We start from the raw sequence: 18,170 nt of genomic DNA, 5'->3' as shown, positions 1-18,170 counted from the left end.
CAATGCTGAAACAACAAGAAAATAAAACAGCTTACGTGACTCCACTTAAGCTCTTCAATTGGTTCCTGACGTTTCCTGTCTTGAAACCCAAATACCTGAAGCAAAGCTTTGAGTAAAATACCTTCCTTTCTTCCCCTCAGAACTTCTCTGACGTCCCACAGCTATCCCCTTTCCAGTCATTCACCACTTGTGAAAACAGTCAAACATAAGCCAGCTAGGCAAACACATCCAAGGCTGAATTGTACACAAAGTATATCAGTGCAACAAGCGCTAGCAGTTGCTTTCCTGGCCTCACAAACTGCAGAAAATATTTCAGACTTTCCGGCATAAGACCACCCCCCCCCCTCTTTTTTTTTTTTTTGCTCTGTTCTCCATACCACTCCCCAAAGATTCCTGCAAAATATATTAAACCCTGAAGTGCACAAAAGCTTCTTACCCTCCAAGATGACCGAAGGAATGTGGAAAAGTACAGCGCACTCTGCTACTTGTAATAAGTGGACATCATGATGCACAGAAAGGGTTCAGACGGAATAAAAAAGTAAACATGAAGGCGGAGAGAAGAAACCCTAATCAGATTGACTGAAATAGGAACTCTTGGAACAGAAAAGTAGAAAGGGGGAGGTGAGGGGAGCCCAGGAGAAATGTGAAAGTGAGCCTGTAAGCTATTTCATTCAGGCAGGCTCCACCTCTAGCAGATATGTCATTTAACCATATAAATGCCTCTTCTATGATCTCCTAGCTTACCCACGAAGTATACATAAACATGGGGTAAAAAAATGTTACCCTCCCCCTCCACACAGAAAACTAAAACAAGCCTGCATATTAGCCAGCTGCAGAAACCACAGAGCCATAGTGGCGGATAGCAAGTAGTTTTAAAGGCACATTTGCTTGGCTTTCTTGCTTACAAATAATAAAGGGCAATAATAACTTATCTCAATCTCTCCGTTATCCTAAATCTAACTACTACAAACAGATGCGTTTAATAGAAGGATTTGTTTGGGTAGCAAAACAAAGTGTCCAGAAGTATCTTCCACTGAGTACTAAAACTGGATTCTATTAGTAACCTATATGGCAAGAGGGACATTTAATCAATAGACTTTTTTGCAGTAGAGAACTTTTGCTATGTCAATCCATACAGTAGAAAAAAAAAACAATACAGTACAAGAATGCAATTGTATCCAAAACAGATGTAGCTTTGGTTTTTTGTTTACATACAGTTACGTGTATAAAGGGGAGAAAAATACTCAAAACTCTATGCCAAAAGCATGGTGTGAGGGGGCCTGATAGGGGGCAGCAGGGACAAGGAAGAGTTGTCTTTGGAATAAAGAGCAGACTGTTCTATGGTATTGACAGCCATCATAATAGCCCCTTACTTTTCTTATCGATAGTAAACGCTGCCTGCATTCAGATGATGGCATCAGCAAATGTGTTTCCCCACTAAATCTCTTCTCTACTACCTGAATAACATTCTATCTGTAGACCACCAGTATATGTCTCCGAAAGGAAGTCAATTCTGGTCCGAGATATATTTGAGTTAACCTGCCTACATCCTCAATAGTCACAATGTATGAAAACCTAGGGAGTCCTAGTAAACTATGGGACTTTAGCAGCCACACTGCTTACCCCACCGCAGATTCCATCACTTTTCCTTTATGTATACAATTTTGCCCAGCATCATATAACAAATAGGAATAGAAAATTACCTTATTTTCCCCTCATTCTGAAGCCGAGTGATGCGATGGTTCACATTAACCATGTAAAATTCAGCTATAAATCCAGTAACAAAAGGCAAATATTTGGCCAATATTTTGGCAAACAAGGCATGAATTATAATTCCATAAAAACAAAGCTTGTAATCTGAGGGCTTCACAAAGGATGTACAGAATTCCACTTAAGTGTCATTCTACTAAAGAATGCATGTAAGAATGCTGTGCTTGTTCCAGTTCTCATAAGTCTTCATTGGCAGGCTCCTCTAATGGCCTAATGTGGTCACTCAAGATGCGAACTTTGACCTGAACAAGCTGGCCCCTATTCGGCTCCTAAATTGTAGCTCTCTTTTTGATTGAGTGTTTGCTGGAAAAATAATAGAACACCTCAGATCCCTTTAGTGTATAAAGTACCTTTCCTCCCACACATCATGTCTTTACATGTAGGATGTATTTTATAGGAAGAATGCTCATTCTCAAAGCAAATATTACAACTGGAGAATTAGTACAAAAGAACAAACTTTTACACCGCAATAAACTATTTGTCTTAAAAAACAGCTGTCTCTTACTATAAAAAGCTCACCAACATTTCCATTCAGCAATATTATCTCTGCTTCAGAAGTTTTTATCCATTGCTCAAATAATGTACACATATTTTATATAAGTCTCAACTATATAATTATCTGGGAGAACGATATAGTTCAGCCAAATTACAGCCGTACATCATTGTTAATAAATGTTTAATATACAGTGTGTTCTCAGGGCTTGTTTCATTTACATTTGGCAATATATAGTAATAAAAATCATCAGTATGGGAGAATATATATATTTTTTTTTTCAAACATATGTTTATTTATCCAAGACAAATTCACAGAAGACAATAGAACAGTCATCGGCAAGCATATATGGCAAACAGAGTTTTGTCTAGATAAAATTTTTGTTTTTCTTCCCCAACATACAAGAGCCAACCCCGCCCTACCCCCCCCCCCCACCTCCCCCTTCCCCCCCTATGCCTCCCTCTCAACCCACCCTTTCCTGTGAAGTGAGGCACAGGACCTAAGCCTCAGGTCCTCCAACAACTTAATCAGGGAGAATATTTTAATAGTGACACTAGGTAAAGGTCAGATCACCAATAGTTCATATAGTGATGTTCCAAGCGATTTGTCAGCATTTACATTTTACTATCTCCCTTACACACTTCAGCCATTTAGGGTGCGTTGCTCACATCTACAGGATCTGCAGCAGATTTGATGCTGTGTTCTGTTATTTAAATGAAATCTGCTGCAGAAAATCAGCTGCAGATCCTGTAGGTGTGAACGCACCATTAAAGTGAATCTGTCAGCTGCCATCCATGCCATTCAAGTGTCACAGAGACTGTCCTCGACCTGTGATCTGCTGAAATCTGGAATGCCTCCTCATTCCCTCCTATGCCTATCCCTTCTTGATTGACAGTCAGCTGGAAGCTGAGCCATGGGCAGGGATGATAGGGCGAGCGAGGAGGTGTTACAGTTCAGAGGCTAACAAACGCCTCTTTGATTCTTTGCACCAGTAAATAAAAGCAATTTTCTACAATTAGGGAGGCACAAAGATATAAAAAGGTACTGTGTGTCTCTTTCCAACGAACACATATCTTATAGTGTCAGAAGTTTGGAACGTGAATTGCAGCTGACAGATTCCTAGTAAAACAACAATACAACCAAGTAATGAGGGTGGTGAGATGTAGAGACCTGCACCGCTCCAAATATTACACGGTGTGGAATGGATCTGTGGAACGGTCTTGAGCCAGACAGTAACTGTGGATACGGCTGCTGGGTGGGGGTGCAAACTACAGAGGCAAGATCTATCAAAGTTCGGGAATAGAAACATGCAGTAGTACCCACCCGTACTTCAGCTTAGCGACTTTACTGCATCCACAAGTTGCGGGGAGGGGAAGGGTTCAGGTGTGTTCGCGTCCTGGTCGACAAAGGGGGCGTGTCCCCGAAACGGCCGTCCCAGGACGCGAACACACCTGAACCCTTCCCCTCCCCGCAACTTGTGGATGCAATAAAGTCGCTAAGCTGAAGTACGGGTGAGTGCTACTGCATGTTTCTATTCCCGAACAACAACCAAGTAATGACTGACCCGTCTGAGAGGCAAGAATTTTAGTTTCATCACCACTGGGTTCAGTCGCTGAGTGTGCTCTTACAAAGTCTTAGGGCCCGATTCGGCTGACTATTGCTTTGTGTAATAGAGACAACAATCGGCTGATTGTCTTTTAGGTTTGGACCTAAAACAGTCAGGCGCCGACCGAGCTTCGCTATGCCATAGCGATGCGCGGTCGGCGCCCAATGCAGACTGCTGACGGTTCCCCAAACCCCTGACACCTTACCTCTCCCCGCTCCCTGTCTTCTCTCCTGTGCTCCGCAGCTTTCTGGTCCCGGCAGCTGCAGCGTCTGAGTGTCCTGTCAGCTGACAGGTCACTCAGCCAATCACAGGCCACGGCGCTCCCGGACGATCCTGCCGCCAGGATCGGGAATCTGCGGAGCACAGGAGAGAAGACTGGGAGTGGGGAGAGATAAGGTATCAGGTGTTTGGGCAAAGGCTGCATGGACATTGCTAACGATGTCCATGCAGCCCTTACTGCCCAATTATCAGGCCGTCTAATAGGTCCAGAAAAGGTAAAGACATGTATAGATTTAATTGTTAGTCTCCAGAATACATTTTACCTATCTGGATGACCCCTTTAAGTATACAACTGCATAGTGATATGGGGAGTAGGCCCCCATGTTTTGTGCATGTGTGCTGTGAATAAGCTAGGTTCCATCCAGTAGCTCAGGAACAACTAAAAATTATAGAGGGAGCCTGCAGAGAGTAAATGCTGCATACATGTTATATAAAGGCCACTAATAGTGCTACTATTTATGCTCATGACTTCTTTTGTGAAAGTTACCTGAAAGAACAGGTACACTTTAAATACACAAGCTACTAGGTCAAGATGGCAAAGTCCTATGAGTCGGACCTGAATATCATTACGGTTTTTACATAGTTCCCAGGCATCACTTCTAAAAATTAAATGGAAACCTGCACATCTGTGGGGTGGAGTCATCCAAGCAGCTGCAGTTTATTACTAAAGCCAAAATTAGAAGAAATTCTGCTTAACATCCCAAGAGGGGACCTATCCCACTGTATAATGAAAGCTTTTTCCCGATTACATGTGTTTCTTCTTTTAAGCTGAATAGACAGTAGATGGGTAAACAAACAAAATTATGTGATACAAAATAGCAGTTCTTAAGAAGGCTGCTGTATAGGCTAACTGTGGGATACATAGTTTACAGACCCCAATGGCATAACCGTCCATATAGCATGTGATCATATACTGCAAAGTCATGGTAGCTTCACCGAAGAAGCCAGGTAGTTTGACTTTGGACTCATCCTGCCTAGTTGGATACCACTGCTCAAAATGAGGAATGGAAGGGGGAGGAGGGGGGGGGGGTGGCACAGAAACCTTTTAATTTGAAGGGAATGAGGAAAAATAACCTTACCTTAACCCTTTCCTAGCCTTGTCAGCACAGTCTTACAGTAAGAAAGTTCTGTGTTGTCTATAACAGCCTTTGAAACTTTAGTGAGCAGGCGCGGCAGAAGTGTAGATTCCCATGGAAACCCTCATGTTTCAGCAAGTTTTATGCACTGGTCCTATTAAAAGGGGTTGTCCAGGCTTAGAAAAACATGGCCACTTTCTTCCAGAAACAGCACCACTATATTCCTAAGTTAGGGTGTGGTTTTGCAACTCAGTTCCAATAAATTGGATGGAGCTGAATTGTAATACCACACACACCCAATAGACAGGTGTGGTGCTGTTGTTGCAAGAAAGTAGCTATGTTTTTTCTAATTGTGGATAAACATTATTTTTAAAATAACTGGAAAGATATACAGATTTATAAAAGACAGCTGTCGTATGCTCTGGAGGAAGTTGTGTACTCATTGCAGCCTTACATGGTGCTCTCTGCTGCCACCACTGTCTGTGTGAGGAACTGTCCAGAGCAGAAATTTGGGAATTCGTTACTGCTCTAAACAGTCCCTGACAAAGACAGAGGTGGCAGCAGGGAGAACTAAGTCTGATTGCAAAGAATGCAGTACTTCCTGCAGGGCATACAGCAGCTCATAAGTGATTGATGGTTCACATTAACTCCCTATTACACGGCAATTATCTACCCAGTGAAACAAAATCGGGCAGGTACCTCCCTAAGCGATCAGCACGGGTTTAATAAAAGCAAAGAAGCAACCAATTCTTATTAGGGGGCTGCAGAAAAGGAGGAGAATCAACAGAACATCACAAATTACCATATGAAGCACTGTTTGTAACAGCAATGTCTATGCAGAGGAGCACATTTTGGTTTGTGCTGTGTGAGAGAGGAGAACCTTAACCTTTTATAGTTGGGGAAACCCTTGAATGTACCATCAGGTATATCAATGCTATTTTTTGTAGTTTAATCGATCGGGGGGTTGCTGGTAGCACGCTCCTTTTTTTGAATTGCCATCCGGTTCCTGCACTCAGCTCCAGTCTTTTCCTGTGCACCAGCCTGCCCCAGAGCACAAGTGGCAGGCCTGCCATCCCCCAGTGCGGCGATATCCCTCTGCTCTGTGACGCAGCTCCATTGATTTTAACAGGGGGAGAGAATATCATTACACTGGGGGCAGCACCGCTGGGGCGGGCCGGTGCTCAGGAAAAGCCCGGCAATTCTGCCACCAGCATCCGTGCACCAAAAGATTACCCCCTTCAGGACCGGGCTAATTTTTTTTTTGCGTTTTTGTACCAGCCGTGGTCTCGGGTTACACATAGCACCCGGGATCGCGGCGGTTCAGAGTGGGGTCGCTGTGTGAGCCCTATGTGAACTCCCCCTCCCGCATCAGGACATAAATGTACTGACTGATGCGGGAAGGGGTTAAGCTAAAAAAAAATTGCTGGTATGTACCTGATGGTACGTGCTCTTTAAGTCTGGTTAATAAAGAGGTTATTATTTTACTGTTCTTTTGTGGAACATTGAGAAACGTATAAGATAAAAAATAACCGAAATGATCTTCATCTGCCCATATAACCACTTACATTGTACATTGTAACCACTTACAGTGTAACCAAACAAACAGACAATGCTGGTAAGGACACAAACATAACTGCAGCATTGTTTATAATAATTTGGTCTCAGAAATCAATTACCCTGATACTCAAAACAAGGAAGGAAACAGCATCTAATATATTGTCTTTCCTTTCCAGCAAAAGAATAGTGTCTGTCTCCCATCATATAAAGGAATGCATAGTAAATTTGGATGCAGACAAATCAGCATTCCATACAACGTGTCATTCGATCAGTCACACTATGAGTAACTGCAAGACGTTCGAGATACAATGGGGGAGAGTTATCGCAGTCTTACAGTAAGAATGTTCTTGTTTGTCAATTTGGACAACAATGTTTAGTGCTGCGGAATCCGTTGGTGCTATACAAATACAAGCATTATTATAATAACCAATAACAGCTAAGCTTTCATTTTAAAAGGTGACATGTGATTGTCTGCAACACAGAAAATTCCTACTGTAAGACTTTGTGATAAATCTCCCCCACTATATATTAAATCATGGTCTGCATGATTTTTACTGTAAATGTAAATTGGAAGGAGCTAGTCACTCTAAACTACTGTAATCTATGTTGTAAGAATCTCAAGACCTCATGAAAAGAGTTCATGTAATGAAATCTCTCTTAAAAAAGAATAAGAGCCTGTTGTGGACCTATATCAGTAAATGTATGACTTGACAAAAATCCTTTGTTGTGACCAAGTACAGATTTCAGTGCTAAAAAACAATCGTATGAATCAGAAAGAAAAGAATGACAAGAATAGATTTTATCTACTTCCAAATGACAAAAAATACAAGCAAATAGAACATGATTTGTTATAGAATAAACCCATGTAATATACCTCAAGATAATTTTCTTTTCAAATCACTGTCACTGTCAAAAGTGTCACTGTCATTTAACAAAAAAACTTTTCAATGTTTTAAGTTTTAATTAGTTGGTGTCTGGATGTTCAGACCCCCACAAATTGCTACAAATAGCTAGAAGAAGCATTTGGCTAAGCGCTACTCTCACTAGCTGGCTGCGGGAGACAAATTCTATACTAAGTGCACAAAGCCCCTGCTGGAAAGCCGGAGACAAAAGCACTCAGCCAAGCACTTCTCCTGGCTCGTCCTAGTGATTATTTGGGCTCTAAATACCCAAACCCTGAGCCATCAAAACTAGAAATGAGTGAACCGGGTTCGGGTTAGAGTCGATCCGAACCCGAACGTTCCGTATTTGATTAGCTGGGGCTGCTGAACTTGGATAAAGCTCTAAGGTTGTCTGGAAAACATGGATACAGCCAATGACTATATCCATGATTTCCACATAGCCTTAGGGCTTTATCCAAGTTCAGCAGCCACCGCTAATTAAATGCCGAAAGTTCGGGTTCGGATCGACTCGAGCATGCTCGAGATTCACCCATCTCTATTCAAAACTTTTTCAAAAACTGTACTAGATGAAATGTGCACTTTGTATAAATGCGCTCATTTATAGTGTTAGAGGTTGTATTCCATATATTCTGAAATAAAATAACAAAACACATGCGGAATGCATTCAATTATTTTTTTAATTACATTTTCACAAAAGAAAGAAGCAACCTGCCCCTGCAAAGGCATTTGCAATGATACAACCATCAAGACAGGGTATGGCACAACAACATAGGTAACACACTACAAGATAATTGACATAGCATATTACCATGGGCTGAGGCCCTAAACATCAGTCCCAACCAAGGAGGCTGGGAGAAGAGGAAAGAGAATAGAGAATGGGGGCGGAGAGAAAACCGAAGAAAGAAAGGAAAAAGAAAAAAGGAAGGGGGGAATGGAGCCCATCCCTGAGCTACAAGGGTTTTATACTCATCGGTGTCCATAAATTGGACCCACTAGAATCAGATGTAAAAAAAAAAAACGGTTAGACCAGTCATGCATCTGAGCTATGAACCATCTGATGTCCTTAAACACATGGATATGTGAGGAGGGTCTGGGCAGGGCCACAGGCTCTGGCAGCATTGACCAAATGACGGAGGTTAGAATGACGGTATGTTTTTACTGGAATCTTGGACATGTTTGTAGGAGGAAGAGTGCACAGGTAAAAGGAAACTAAAAGTCCGTAAAGGTATAGACTAAATGCCATACTTCCTTCCAGAAGGGGGTCAGTTTTGGACCGTTCTGGAAAGTATGAAGGAGTGAGCCTTTGTCGCCACAGTCCCTCTAGCACAATGATGAGATATGCAGAAAGAGACTGGGTGAAGGAGGTAGGAAAGGCAACGGAAAAGAGAAAGTGGTGGAGTTGTAGAGCCTTCCATAATCCTTTACGAGCAGGAATCTGGAAAGTCCTTGAGTGTGGAAAGAAGAAGCCAGGAGGGGGGCTCTGAGAAAATTACTAGGCCTAAAGTTGTCCGCCTTGGACTATGTATGGAATGAAGAATCCTCCAGACATGAGGGTATGTCCAGGTTTCGCAATACAGGGAAGAGTGATGAGGAGACATGTGAGGGGCAATAAACCCAGATGAGGAGACATGTGAGGGGCAATAAACCCAGATGTGAAACGTTTTCCAAAGTGGGAACTATGGTGGGACCCTGCAAAGATAGAGGGCAACCAGGGGGCTGCGATAAGGGAGATCAGGGACATAGCGGATTCTAGCCAAGGTGGACGCCACATGTTAACAACATTTTGCCATGTGGTATATGTTCTGTTAGGGTTAACAGAAATCATTGAGATGGTACCTAGCTTGACACCTCCCAGAGCAGAAAGCATCTGCCTCTTTTTTTCTGTTTCAATGAGTGCTGTATAATATTACATGCAGGGGAAACATGTGGCTGCCTGCAGCAATGTTATAGCAGCTGGACTTCCTGGTGACAGGGTGGCTGCATTTAGAAAGGGGGTTGTCCTGTTCAGGCAACCCCTTAAAGTACAAGACATCCTGAATTTTTTTGCGCCCTCCTCTCTGTCTATACGTTAGTACTCAGGGAATCTTTTTGTTTTTGCAGCCGTCAAAAACCTGTCTAAAATGACTATAGTAAGCTACAGTAAGCTCTTTCACCATCCAGTTTAGACAATATTTATCCCTATATTTCTCTGGGTTCAGTCTCTGCTTTGGCAGCTCTTAACTAGTGAGGCCAAATGTGGATTGGAATCTTGTTACTCAAAGTTTTAATCTCCTTGGTCTCATGTTTATACATGCAATTAAGATAGAGTCAACCATCCATCACATTCTGATCATTCTTACATGAAGCATATAAACAAACATGGGATAAATTATAGAGGTAGTTCATAGGTAACAAGAAACCACTCAGCAGAGTTAGACACAATACACCAACAAAGGAGGAAAAGAATACTGCAGCATACTACTAGGCGCAGCTCAGACCTTTCCTGAAAACTTGTGGCATAAAATGCAAAAATTAAAAAAGTAATCTAATAAACGTTGCTTACTAAATCAAATCACTCAACTGCAGAAGGAAGAATTTAATTTGTTCTTGTCTCTCTGCATGCTAAGGGTAGTATTACACTGGCCGATGGGGGCCCGATAATACCTGTAAACGAGCAGCGATCTGCTAGATGGTCGCTTTTTTTACTGGACCTATTACACGGCCCGATAATCGTTAAACAAGGGCTGCAGGGACATCGTTACCAATGTCCTTGCAGCCCTTGCTTAACTATATACATTACCTATCCACATTCCAGGGCTGCTGCTGCGGTCCTCCTCTCCACGGGTCCCGCACGCTCTAACTTCAGAGTGGCCTGTCAGCTGACAGGCCGCTCAGCCAATCACAGGCCGGGCGGTCTGTCAGCTGACAGTCCACTCTGAAGCTAGAGCGCATGGGACCCGGGGAGAAGAAGACTGCAGCAGCAGCCCTGAAACGGGGATAGGTAATGTATATTGTCAGTCGCCGGCCGCGCATCTCTATTACACATAGCGGTACGCGGGCGACACCGGGTTGATTCGGCCGATTATCGTTGCATGTAATAGTACCCTAAGGGTACCCCCCCGCACACACACACCTACCTTTTTACATAGATGTAGCTGTATGAGTTCTTCTTTTATATATTGAGTTCTTCTTTTATATATTGAAATACTTGAAGATTGTGGGCAGAAAAAGACCACATGGACCATGTAGTCTGCGATATTATTTTCATTATCATCATCTTAGGATAGATATAAGCTGTAATTCATGTTCCAAAGTGCTGACACTATAAGCTGTTAGGCTACACATGTGGTAAAATGCTTTTATTGTCTGGTACAAGGAGTTAAAGAGGCTTTTCCAAGCTCCTGAATAGCTTCAAGCTGGAATGCCTCCTCTCTCCCCTCCAATATGTGACCCAGCTTCCAGGTGTCAATTACTATATAATAAAAGCATTTACTGTATGTGTATTTTGGAATCTCAGATAGATATATAAAAGTACCATGTGTCTCACTGGCCTAACAGCTATCTAACTGTGTCAGCAGCTTGGAACGTGAATTGCAGCTGACAGGTTCCTTTTAAATTCACTTACAATGGGTTTAACAACCCCATTGTAAGAAAACGGTACCTACTATATTAGTGATATATACAGAATTAAAGATGCTATGCTCACCACGATCCTCCGATGTCCTTGGGTCACTTGCTAAACGTTCCCACCACTTCCAAGACATAGTCATCTTGGCAGTGACAGCCTGCTCAGCCAATCACCGAGACGGGACAGTGATTGGCTAAGTGTGCTGTCAGTGTGAGTCCTTCTCAGAAGAAGCAGTGGGATCATTCCATGGGGAACACCACCTAAAACACCACAGGAGGACACCAGGAAAGTGTGGTGAGACAAGAATAGCATTTTACATCTAACTTTAATGTGCTTTTACTTTATGTATTTACTGATGACTTTTTACATTCTTATTAAGTGTGATATATCTATAAACTAGCACACTACAACTGGGAAAATTACTATGCATATTCTGTATAAAATGCTGGAAAGAACTAAAATTAACTCCAGAGTAAAAAAAAAAAAAAAAATGTTTTTAAATCAACTAGTGTCAGTTACTGTCTAAAACAGAGTTTTTTTTATTACAGTGGTACCTTGGTTTAAGAGTAACTTGGATTAAAAGCGTTTTGCAAGAAGAGCTCCCAGTTTTTCAAAATTGTAACTTGGATAAGAGCATTGCTTTGGTTTAAGAGCTCCCTGTACTGGGTGGGAGCGCGAGTGGAGGAGGGGCATGGTCTGCATAGCAGTGTCTACAGCACTGTTCTCTGACCCAGGAAGTCTCCCTCACCTTCCAAATCATAGCAGATCCACTTCAGGTTGGGGCTTGCATCAGGGGACAGGACTGTGGGGGTAATGTCTCCATAGCTGTAACCCCTCTCTTCCCAGACAGAGTGCTATGTGTATGTGCCCACATCTGCCCTGCTCATTCCTTCATGCCCCCTGCAGTCTCTGTCAGCCCTTGTGTTTTCCATCCTCTCCATTCCTGCTATAATGTGCCTGCACTCACACTCAGCCATTCACACTGCTGTATAGAGAAGTTTCTCTTTTCTAGCTATTGTACTACGCTACTGCATTACGGGGATCTGCAGTTCCATCCTGTATCTACAAGCTGCAGCTGTTTTATGCACTTACTATACAATATACACAACATGCTGATTGCTATACTTACAGTAACCTATAATATCACATATTTAGCTGTTTCTAAATGTTTGTTTCATCTGTTTTACATGTTATTCAAAATAAAAATAAAAAAAACATTATTTTTGGGGTGTGGAACCAATTTTCTGCATTTCACTGATTTCTTATGGTACAATTTGCTTTGGTTTAAGAGTGATTTGGATTATAAGTGGGGTCCCAGAACAAATTATGCTTGTAATCCAAGGCACCACTGTATTTGCTACTGCTCTGGACAGGTCCTGGCATGGACAGAGGTGGCAGCAGAGAGCACAGTGTCACAATGGAAAGACAACACCACTTTCTGCAGAACATACAGCAGCTGGTAAGTACTTGAAAGATTAATTTTTAATTTATTTTTTATAGAATTATACTATATAACAAGATGTCTGTCTTTGCCAGATAGGTTTCCAAAGTGGGAACATAGCCTAAGACTGCTATATTTATACAAGAATGCTTAATGTGGACATCAATACACAATTTGTAAGGGGCATCTCACTACTTTTTGGACCTGCTCTCAACATACAAGACATAAGTGCTCAGCTACTCTCTAGCCAATGATTGGTTCAGCAGTCATTCCATGTATCAAGCAGGGACCAGTGAGTACTGGAAAGGTAGTGCTAGGGTAACAATGAACCGAGTAACCCCTTTATTTTATGCTGTAAGAAGCTGCTGACGAGTTTACTCTAAAATAAAGGTAATGTACAATAGATTTGTTTGTTTTTTAACATGAACCCATAGATGCCTTTTTTATTGCAAACCAGGGCTGAGATATAAAAAATATGCAAACTAGGGGATAACGCCCACAGGGCCGCCTTCTGGACCCCAAAGCTAAGTACAGTTCAGCCCTTTTCACTCTAAACTAACTTTACAGTGGCAGACAGAAGCCTGTACTCTTACCCTGACCCAATTGCTTGTGACGACACCTGCGGCATATGCACGCTTTTCTGCTCTTTTCCCGGTGGCCTCCAACTGTGATGTGTCTAGCGCAGTTCGTCTCTAAAGGCAGTTGGAAGAAGGAGGAGTGAGAATGCCCGCACTTACTGGCGGGCCTGGGGGTGTTGGTTTAAAGTGAAGTATAAGAACTGTCCAAGGCAATTGTCAGCCTAGAGCAGGCATGTCCAAACTTTTTTCGAAGAGTGCCAAATTTGATGAAGTAAACATGTGCGAGGGCCGACCATTTTACATGCTACATGCTATATGCTTTATAACACAGGCAGATAATAGCAAGCTGGATACCTGGGGGGCCGTAAAAGTTCGCAAATGGCCCTCCGGACGGACTTTGGACATGCCTGGCCTAGAGGAATGCCCCAGGGGCTTAATCTTCTAATTCGTGTATTGTTTATTTCTCTTTCATCTCCGCACTGGATTGAATGGCATTTTCGGATTCAGGATAAAAAGCCCGATTGTACACTGCCTTTAGGGTGCATTTACACAGAAGCCAAAGCCAGGAACGGACTTGGCTTCAAGAAACAGTCAGAAACATCTCTGGGTAAATGCACCCTAGTTTAGGCAATAAAAATATATGGACAGATCCACTATAGGCCACCTGAATAATTTTTTGAGAGGAGGGAATGGAAAGCAATTTTGGTTTTGATCACTGCATTGTTTGAATAACATGTTCTCAGCACAGATAACTTTCACGTTTAGGGAAAGATCAGCTTTAGCAATTCAGTCCTAGCACTATACAAAAACAAAACATAAAAGTCATATCTGACATTAACACCAAGACATGCTCAATATCCAATAGGGGAAAGGAATTTTATTGTTTATAAGTTCATGCTGCTTCTCCAAGGAGAGAGATAACTGAAAAGATTAAACTAAACACTCATATAGAATTCAGCCTTAAAGGACACCATACTAACCTTCTCCACTCAGACTTGTATTTTCGTAGGAATCCCAGCGTATCAAAGGATCACAAGTATTGTAGTCAATAGTTATCCCCTGATTGTTCTGAAGGTTTGCAGTGCCTGTAGAAAAGGTTTTTATGTTTAGGTCCCCCAAAAATAATAAAATGACATTGTTATGTAGTGGTTTATTTTGTATGGGAAATACAAACACACAAAAAACTATACAAGTTTGGCATTGCTGTGTTTTGTCAATCTGCCTCAGAAAAAAAATCATAAGAGATCAAAAAGCCATATTATATTATATATTATATACACACACACATATCAATTTAAACTATACATCTTCCTGCAATAAAATAAGCCCCAAATCAGCTCTATTAGGCAGTTTGTGCCAATAGAAATCGTTTAAAAAAAAAATGCTAATTTGGTATTCCTCTAACCGCAGTAGCCCAGAAAATACATGTATTATGTTATTCTCACTGCACGCTGAATAGCGTACGTTTATTTAAAAGAGAAAAATGAAAGATAGTTTTTCCAATTTAAGAACTTTTGATGTTTTTTCACAAAAAAAACAACCAAGATAGTGACCAAATTTTGCAACTAACAAAATACAAAATATGTCACGAAAAAATGAAAAGAAAAAAAAAGTTAGAATCGCTAGCATATGTTAAAGCATCATGGAGCTATAACTGCATAAAGTGAGACAGGTTAGATTTTGAAAAATGAGCAAGGTTATTAAAAAAGTTGTCCTCCCCTATCTACAGAATAAGGAGCTACAAGCAAGAGAGATTGCGGGGGTCCGACCTCCGTACCAGCCCCCGGCTCCTACATGTATGTTGTGAATACAGAAGTGGGTACAGCATGTCCATACAATGTATTCTGCATGTCCATACAACGTCACCCAAATCAAATAGTTTTTGTAATCATTTAATACTATTAAAAAAATTACATCTAAATAAATGGCCTTTGCCATATTTGGTCCCTCTCTAACCTCTTATATTTTTCCTATTTGTGGATAAGTGAGAGGGCTCATTTTCTTGAAAGATGAGCTATACCTTTTATTGGTACCATTTTCAGGTAAATTGTGTTTTTGATCATTTTTTAACCCATGTTTTTTGGGAGGTGAAGTGAATAAAAACCAGCAATTCTAGCATCAGGTAACTTTTTGTTAACTTTAGTATTCCATGTGGAAGGCACAACGTGTTTTATAAATTTAGGATCTAGGGGGAAAAAAATTATATATATATTATATATAATTTCTTAACATGTATTTATAAGAGGTTCATTTTAATAGGGCTTCTATTTCACTGTTTTTATTTATTTTTTTTAACAGCAAAAAGTTTTTCTTTTCTGATGCATGTCATCAGATGTGGAATCTAAACATGAAATCTGCATCCCATCTTGGAGGTGTGAATGTAACCTAAGGGCCCTATTCCACGGGACGATTATCGCTCACATACTCGTTAACGATAAATGATCCAAACGACCTGAAATCGTTCACCCATTTCCATGGAACGATAATCGTTACTTATGATCGTTCTTGCGGTCGTCTTGTCGTCGCTATTGCGTTCGTCACTACTGCAAACGACCGAACGACATCTTATTCAATGAACGATCTTATTAAACGATCAACGATTTCTCGTTCGGTCGTTATTCATTAACTGCTATTAAACTGAACGATTATCGCTTTGATTCGAACGATTTAACGATAATTTGAACGATAATCGTCCCGTGTAATAGGGCCCTAACAGACTCCTCACAAGTTTTTTGCCAATTTTTTTTGTTGCAGTTGCAAATAACTAAAGTGCATTTATAAATAATCTGCCTCTCTGTGTTCCTAATCTTTAGGTAATACATTCTGAACAAAACATTTCTCATCTTGTTATTCCAGCTATTTTTGTTTTACACGCTATGGAAAACTACAACAAAAAATATAAATCTTTCAAGACCTTTAGAGTATCTGGACTCAGGCCAGAAACATTTGAGAAATAAAATTAAAGAAGAACAATTTCCAAACTAAGATGGATAAACAATACCTACCAACAATTTTTTCTGGAGTTGCGGAAAACACTAGCTCAATTTTTCCAAAGTCTGGAAATCTGTCATCTATTATATGTAAAAGAAAAAAAAGTTATAAAACATAAGCAATCCTAAAAGTCACATTACACATTATCAAGCATAATACATGATTCAGTAACGTGGTTTTATCAGGAAATGGATGAGTCATGGTTGCACCATCTTAAAAAGCAGCATCTGTCATCAAAAGTTTCTGTTTTTGTCCACATTATTTTAGAATTATCTCATAAACAGATTTACAAGACATGGGTGACTTTGCTTCACATAAATTAAGCTCATATCCTCCTGAATTTCTTCTCATATATATTTACTAGGGTCCTGTCCTAGACAAGCCATTTTATAAAGCATAATATTAGTGTCATCATATAGAAACATAGGAGATGATTGTCAGCAGAAAAAGACCAATGGGTCCATCTAGTCTGCCCTTTTTAGTATTTCCCTTCTTATTTACTTAGGATAGATATATGTTTATCCCAGACAGGTTTAAGTTCTGTTTTTGTAGATTTACCAACCACATATGCTGGAAGTTTGTTCCAAGCATCTACTACTCTTTCAGTGAGAGACAAGAGATACTGAGACAAGATAAATAGTTTAACCTGTTGTGTTACTTTTTACATACTGTATAGCTGTACCACCATTATGGGGGGCACTTCCCGACTCTCCTCCATGGGAAGAATCAGCAGTGTTAAATTTCACTTGGCTGATCCTTTTTATTTTGGGAGATAAGCCACAGCCAGAGGAGTCTATCAGTCAAACTGAGTATAAAGGGTAACCATAAACACCAAATGCTTTTTTGGTCCAACCTTATCCCTGATAATATCAGAAGATCAATTCTAATGTGTATGGGCACCATACTGTAACAACCTCTCTCCCCATCACTTTTTTTGCCATGGCAACTGATCCATGTTGTCCCTATACTTAGTTATAAAATGTATACAACATTCAATAAAAACTTTATATTGCTATGTCCCAAACAGCTTATTCGCTTATACAAAGTCATTAAAAAGGTAGTTCACAGCTGTGATATTCTTACACTAATGGCTTACTAAAGCCTTGCTGGTCTTCATAGAGCTTAGTACAAGATAGATAGATAGCTAGATAGATAGATAGGTACAGGGCTGATCCTGGGGTCTCTGCCACCTGAGGCGAACCTCAGGCGGCCGCCCCCTCACTAGCGCCCAAAATACCCCCCACCCCGACCCGCAGCAAGCCTAACCCCCGGACCCCGCCCCACCCCCCTCCCGCCCCAGAGACCCGATCGCCACAGCGCTACCCCGGGCACTCACCACAGCGCTGCAGTGGGACAGGTGAGCGGCTGTAGGGCTGCTGTCATTTTTGTTAAGTGAACTTAACAAAAATGATAGCAGGGGGAACATTATGCCGCTCCTGCAGAACCTGCATTATGCCGCTCCTGCAGAATCTGCCGTCTAAGGTGAAATACTCTTTCCGCCTCATGGCAGAAGCGGCCCTAGATAGATAGATAAATACATCATGGTAATGACTGCACCTTTATTTGCATGATCTAACTCTTCTTTTCCAAAAATCAGTCGATGGCCATGAACAGCCCCTGTATGAAACTGCAGCCTGAAAATGACATCACGGGTTACAGAACGATATTTCTTGTGGTAACATTTGATCTGTCAAAGTAAAAGAAACATAAACTCCATTGGTTTGTCAGCTGAAATATGATTGGTATTGTTCCATGATTCCTTTTTATTACATATATTTGTCTGTTTAACCACAACCAATTGGACTATTAGTGGGTTACACTACTCTGGATTTCAGGAGTGTGTGTGTACAAAAAGAAATCTATTAATGTA

The 18,170-nt window shown here is 41.1% G+C and overlaps 1 protein-coding gene across 3 annotated transcripts in view; it reads right to left on the bottom strand.

Moving 5' to 3' along the window:
- Positions 1 to 18,170, bottom strand: part of TNS3 (tensin 3) — a 190,756-nt gene that overhangs the window by 53,006 nt on the left and 119,580 nt on the right. For all 3 annotated transcript variants that reach the window (XM_069958542.1, XM_069958543.1, XM_069958545.1), the window contains exons 15-17: positions 17,858 to 17,987; positions 16,315 to 16,380; positions 14,290 to 14,394 (exon numbers count right to left, since the gene is read on the bottom strand). In XM_069958542.1, coding sequence (XP_069814643.1) covers positions 14,290 to 14,394; positions 16,315 to 16,380; positions 17,858 to 17,987 — 301 coding nt within the window. The remainder of the gene's footprint in view (positions 1 to 14,289; positions 14,395 to 16,314; positions 16,381 to 17,857; positions 17,988 to 18,170) is intronic.

This window comes from Dendropsophus ebraccatus, chromosome 2, assembly GCF_027789765.1.
Source record: "Dendropsophus ebraccatus isolate aDenEbr1 chromosome 2, aDenEbr1.pat, whole genome shotgun sequence".
Lineage (NCBI taxonomy): Eukaryota > Metazoa > Chordata > Amphibia > Anura > Hylidae > Dendropsophus > Dendropsophus ebraccatus.
This window is presented reverse-complemented; position numbering and strand designations above follow the sequence as displayed.